General features: G+C 41.8%; 1 protein-coding gene across 1 annotated transcript in view; it reads left to right on the top strand.

The window, feature by feature from the left end:
• The first annotated feature begins 663 nt into the window (after positions 1-663).
• Positions 664-6,367, top strand: part of UNC80 (unc-80 homolog, NALCN channel complex subunit) — a 221,640-nt gene continuing 215,936 nt past the window's right edge. The window contains exons 1-4 of the mRNA XM_029933277.1: positions 664-836; positions 1,812-1,860; positions 4,690-4,846; positions 5,733-6,034. Coding sequence (XP_029789137.1) covers positions 745-836; positions 1,812-1,860; positions 4,690-4,846; positions 5,733-6,034 — 600 coding nt within the window. The 5' untranslated portion in view covers positions 664-744. The remainder of the gene's footprint in view (positions 837-1,811; positions 1,861-4,689; positions 4,847-5,732; positions 6,035-6,367) is intronic.

Here is a 6,367-nt window from a genome sequence, read left to right as displayed (position 1 = left end):
TAATTTCTTGTGATTGCCATTTAAAAATAATTTCTCCCATTAGAAAACTTTCAAGCTTTCTTAATCTTGCCAGGCTTGATCCTTTCCTTGTTTACACTCCTAATAGTTTTCACGTGCTCCTTCTGCTAAAACCCAAGGGTGGACTCCTGACCTCCTTGCTAGAGGTGCGAATGATGCCAGGGTTGGTGACTGTTCTGCGGTTCCGAAAGCTCCTCCTCCCTAGACCGTGACAATTCTTTGGATGCTGAGGTTGGGAAGCAGGACAGGGGGCACTTTCTGGGGTGCTGCTGGGAGGGAAGGAAGCCGAATCCTGGGGCTTGAAGAGGCGCCAGGGGGATCGGCGTGCAATGCGGAGCGTGGACCTTTTGGGCCATCCCGCGGCCATTCAACCTGTCCGCTGCTCTGCTCTCCCGCCGGGCTGTCCGGCGCGGGCCGCTGTCCACAGTGGGAGGTACTGAAAGCAAGGAGCGAGCGCGGGGGCGGCGAGGAGGACAGCTCCTCCGAGCGCCCCCCTCCCCGCTCCGCGGCTCCTCCAGCCCTCCCCTCCTCCCGCAGCCATGTTCCACGCACGGGGAGGGGTGGGGGAAGGAGAGAGGGACGGGGGATCAGGGCGGAGAGAGCCGGCTCTGCCTCGGGGAAGGAGGGGATGAGAGTTGGGGAGAGCAGCGGGAGGAGGAGGAGGAGACGGCGGCTAGCGAGGAGCCAGCGCTGGGTCCTGCAGTAGGACTCCCAGGAGCCACCATCATGGTGAAGAGGAAGAGCTCCGAGGGCCAGGAGCAGGACAGCGGCCGCGGCATCCCCCTGCCCATCCAGACCTTCCTGTGGCGGCAAACCAGGTGAGGGGCGCAGAGAGCGTGCTGCGGGCCGCCCTGGGCTGGGGGCGCTCCTGGGGCCGCCTGGGTCACCGCCACTGCCGCCGCTGCCACTGCTGCTGAGGCCGCGCCACGGCTTGCAGCTCCCTCTCTGGGGCTGGAAAGCAAGCCCTCAGCACCTGCTTAAAAACACGCATTTAAAAAATATTTTGTGAAGTTTGGCGACAAGCAGATTGGCAGTTGAATAAATATATACATTATTTAGGGGGTGGGAGGGCAGAAAGCCTAGGAAGAGGGGGCGGGGAAGTAGTGAAGATAATTATGACTGGTTGTGCTCTTGCGTCCAATTTCCCCTCCATCTCCTGCTGTAATTCCAGGCCGGTGACCTGTTGTTTTTCCAGCTCCCGTTTGGCGAATATCTGCTATGCCCACTTGTTAACCATTTTTGCTCGGATTCAGCCTATGTAGTCTTCCTGTTCAAGACCCTGAGGAGGATTTTTTTATAAGAATTTTTTTTTTTCCTGGAAAGACCTGAAACCTATTCCAATAAACCGGAAACAAGATTTCCATTATTGTTATTATTCATATCCTTGTTATTATTATTATTATTATTATTATTATTATTATTTTGGAAATGTATCAGATAACAAATTAGATTCTGGAAATCATAACCCACGAACTGTGTTCATTTTTAGTTTTTAATATAATTACATACATGAGTCATACACCACTCCTGACCATTGGCAATTTAGAATCTGGTTAGGTAAAAGTGTTCAGAAGAAGAGTGGATACAGAAAATGTAGAGAGCCGTATCTCTTTCATATATGTAATTACACATGGAAAAGCAAATGTCGTCAGCTGTTCAACACCTGCTCATTAACAGGCTATAGGGAGACATGAGATTTGAGTTTTATAAGAACCATGTCTTGTTCTTGAAAAAAATGTCATAAAGATGCTAATAATTTTTACTTATAACAAATATCTCTATTAATTTTTCAGTGCATTTTTGAGGCCTAAACTGGGGAAACAATATGAAGCCTCATGTGTGGTATGTGATGTTCACCATTTAATGATTATTTCCATATTCTTTGTGGCAATTTCAATCTAAAGAAAGGCATTAAGTTGTACGGACTGTATAGATTAATTCACTCGGTAAATGTTATTGAGCACCTACTACGTGCTAGGCATAGTTCTAAATGATGGGATAGAGCAATAATCAGCACAGAGTTTACATTCTGGTGGAAGGAAGTCAAGTCACTCACAAGTAAGTAAAATACATAATAAGCCAGAGAGTGACAAGCACTATGAAGAAAAATGAGGTAACAAAGCAGACTGGAGGCACTGGCAGCTGAGGGGTGGGATGGCTTCCATGTTTAGGGCATTGGGTAGGTCAGGTTTACCTGCTAGTGTGGCTCTTAGACAAAGATGTGGGAAAAAGAGAGAGGGAGGAATAAAAAACAGAAGAGGGGAACAGCACATCTGAAGGACCTTAGCCCAGATAGACAGGGGTAGAGGAGGAGAAGAAAGGGTGGAGTGATTACAGAGAAGCAGGTGGGAAGGTACTCCAATCCTTAAATAAAATAGGGACTGTTCTAGGGGAAGCTCATGAGATGAGCACCTATGGAATACTCAAAGTAGCATGCAGTTCCGAACCTTTATGTCTCATATGTTTGGTGCAAGTCTGAAAATTGATGATGTAAAATAATTATGAAAATAATGCTATCAGAGCACTTGTCCTGAGATTCTAAGGGGATCCCGTATTTCTAAAATTTCCCACTTCACAAATCGAAAACAAAAGGCATGAAATCATGAAGCAAAAAGGAAATGAGCTTTTCACAGGTTTCATTAAAATTCAAAGCTCAAATAAAGGTCTTCACACTTTATATATTAAAACCTAAAAGTGGGAACCTACCGATTGGGACATTGTCATGAATATTTGCCAATGACTATGTAGGTGAACTTCTAGTAAGAAGTTCTGAAATTCTTTAGGGGCTTTAAAAATGATGAAAACCAGGGTGCCTGGGAGGCTCTGTTAGTTAACCATTTGACTCTTGATTTCAGCTCAGGTCATGATCTCACAGTTCATGAGATCAAGCCCCGCATCAGGCTCTGTGATGACGGTGTGGAACCTGCTTGGGATTCTCTCTCTCCTTTTTTCTCTACCCCTCCCCCACTCCCACTCTCTCTCAAAAATAAATAAATAAACTTTTTTTTAAATGATGAAAGCCAATTAGAGAGTTAAACACAGGTACACACACTCAAGTAGGAATTTGTTTTGTTGTATTGCCTACCCTTCAAAGTTGCCACAAGGATATTTTTAAAACATAATTCTCTAATAAGGACCTTTTAATGAAATTTCTTATACTTAGCTCAAGGTAGAGTAATTTGACACTTAAAAAAACCTCTGGGCCTTCTATAAATCACACTTACAATTATACTAGCTTAAAATAATCCTGACTTTTTCCTGTTCTCAGCAAAGATATGTCTGACATTTTTAATAAAGTCACCCAATGTAAAATAACTAAGTCACATAAATAGAGAAATAAAAATATAGAAAACAATTTTAAGGGTTTAAAAAATAATACAAAGTTATACTAGTAACATTTAAGAAGAAGATGACATTAAGTACCCAGAGTAATCTGTTATTATAAAATACAACTCATCCTCTAAAATGTTTTCAACAAGACTGCATAAATTCTTAATAATCTCTTAATGCCCAACATACTCACCCTTTACGTAATGAATACTTAGTTACCTGAGGGCTGAAGAATTTAAAAGCATTTGGATCTGTCTTTATTTAGTTAAAAAAAAAGGACTGTATCTCTTTTTTTTACTCTATATCAAATCCCCAGCATACCTTTCATTATGAGGGTAAATTTCTTATTTTCCTTTTGTGAGTCAAAAAGTAATTAGATTTCTTTGGAAGAATCTCTGTATTAAGTCATGTCTTTTTCTCTGGTATCCTAATAATATCAATGATAGAGCTTGAATCCTTGGAACTTGTATTCTGATCACTCTAGAGCACACCTCCACAATTTTCTTGGTCACTTGTGGCATCAAGCAGCAATCAGGCTCAGTTCTTTCAAGACAAATATTTATTAAATTTATTTTAATATTTGGTGGCTATACTTTCCCAACAACCTTATAGTGATATCCTCCTCATCCAGACAACATCAACGGAAACTGAATAGGTCACATTTATTCTGGATGCTTCACTCTCTGGAAGTATCCCTGGACAAGATAGAAAATTTAATAAACAAGTAAAACTTATGGCTTACTTCTCCTTCTTTCTTCTTTCCCTCCCTTTCTTTCTTTACTCAACAGATATATTAGGTATTTTTATGGTGACAGGCATTAGATAAGGAAAGTCTTGTTCCAGGTTGTTGCCACGGCCATGGAATCATTCAGGAACCCCCAAAATCAGATTTCTTGAAACAAATGCATCTTATTTAAGCTTGTTGAAAATTGACATAAATTCGATCCTCAAGCACTTTCATAAAAGCCATTTTACTTTGTTCTTCAGTTGCCACAGACCCTTTAAATGCCTCATTTTATAAAATAGTAAAACCAAGAATTCATCAGTTAAATGTGTTGTTGTGCTCTTCTTTTTAAAAGAGGAAGCTTATTTTGGTGAAAATAAAAATTGTGTAATAATTCAAGTCATGTATTTTAAATCAAAAACCTAAAATGGATACAAAGAAATTTTCACTGACCCATTATATGTCAACATATACAATGAAATACAGTGTGAGTATATGCTATAGGATCTCATCCGTCATTTGCATCTTGTAGTACTTTGATGTCCATTTTCTCATCAATCAGAATTTCTCATTCCTTATTTTACATGTTTTTTTTTCTTCTTTTTTGGTATCTACAGTCCTTTGAACGAGTGTTGGTAGAAAACAAACTGCATGGCCTTTCTCCAGCCCTCTCTGAAGCCATCCAGAGCATTTCGAGATGGGAGCTGGTGCAAGCTGCTTTGCCTCACGTCCTCCACTGCACTGCAACCCTGCTTTCCAACAGGAACAAGTTAGGTTGGTTCTTCTGCATTGCTTCTTCATGGCGTGTTGCCATCTACCCTCATGGTAACAAGATTTACTGGGTACTCACTGTTTTCCCAGGCACCGTGCAGACACGATCTCATTTAATCCTCACAAAAGCCCCCTTCCATTGGTACCACTATAATCTCCATCTTACCAAGGAAGGAACTGTCTCTCTTGTTTCAAGCAATATGTGAATATATTTTCCTTTTAAACATTAGAAGATTATAGGGAAGCTAAAAACTATCACCCATCCAAGATGAGTTCCAATCAGTTGTGTCTCCTTTACCCTCTCAACTCCCAAAGTGACCCCTTACACTTTGTAGTACTGAGTGTATATGTATGCATGTGCATAAAGATTTTTCCTCCTTTTTAGATTATTTTCCAGATTGCTTTTCTCACATGGTAACATGTCCTAACACCCACCTCATGTTTGCATACACTCTCTACATGCTATTTTCCATCCAGTTCTTGCCCTTTTTTGGGTCTCTGCTAAAATGTTACCTTTATAGAGGAGTTTCTTGATCACACTGTCTAAAGTAGAGGAGTTGACTACAGAATCCTATGTTCTTAACCATTATGTTGCCTATTTGGAGGTATATATATATATACACACACACACATACATAATTTGATTGAGGACATGTGATCCTCCAATGACAGTATGTTATTCTGCAGAGATTTTAACCAGTTAGGAAGCCCTGAAACAAGAATGAGCCATTCTAGCAGAGATTTTAAGAGGTACAGAGAAATGCCAGTGTCTCCCAGGAAATCAAACCACAGAGCAAAGCAAGGATATTTTACCCAGACCCAAAGTGGATATCCATTGTTCTGTTAGCAGAGTTGGCCTTAACTTGGCTCTGTGGTTGTTCCCACACAGGCCACCAGGACAAACTGGGTGTTGCTGAGACGAAGCTCCTTCACACCCTGCACTGGATGCTCCTGGAGGCCCCCCAGGACTGCAACAGCGAGCGGTTTGGGGGCACAGACCGTGGTTCCAGCTGGGGTGGCAGCAGCAGTGCTTTCATCCACCAGGTAGAAAATCAGGGTTCCCCGAGGCAGCCTTGCCAAAGCAGCTCCAATGATGAAGAAGAGAATAGCCGAAGGAAGATCTTCCAGAACTCCATGGCTACTGTGGAGCTCTTTGTGTTTCTGTTTGCTCCTCTGGTTCACAGAATCAAGGTAAGCAGAGGGCTAGCATGAGGCTGAGGGTGGGTAGATGTCAAGCGGGCTTCAAATGATTTTTCCTTATTTCCATATTTGGTTGACCAGGTCTTGATACAATCTCATAGCAAGCCAAGACATGGAGAGCTTTATTACTATATTAAACCACTGAACATAATTTTTAAAACACAATTCTTTTCATATCGTTTATCTACTTAAAAGTCTTCAGTGGTTCTCCTTCTGCCCCAAGATAACACCCAAATATTAAACATGGCATACCGAGTCAGCATGACCCGAGGCTTAAGTGTATCCTTTAATCTGTCATTTGCTAGTCCCTACTGGTATCATCAT

The sequence above is a fragment of the Suricata suricatta genome, chromosome 3 (genome assembly GCF_006229205.1).
Source record: "Suricata suricatta isolate VVHF042 chromosome 3, meerkat_22Aug2017_6uvM2_HiC, whole genome shotgun sequence".
Lineage (NCBI taxonomy): Eukaryota > Metazoa > Chordata > Mammalia > Carnivora > Herpestidae > Suricata > Suricata suricatta.
Note: the sequence above shows the minus strand (reverse complement) of the source record. Positions and strands in the feature narration are given on the sequence as shown.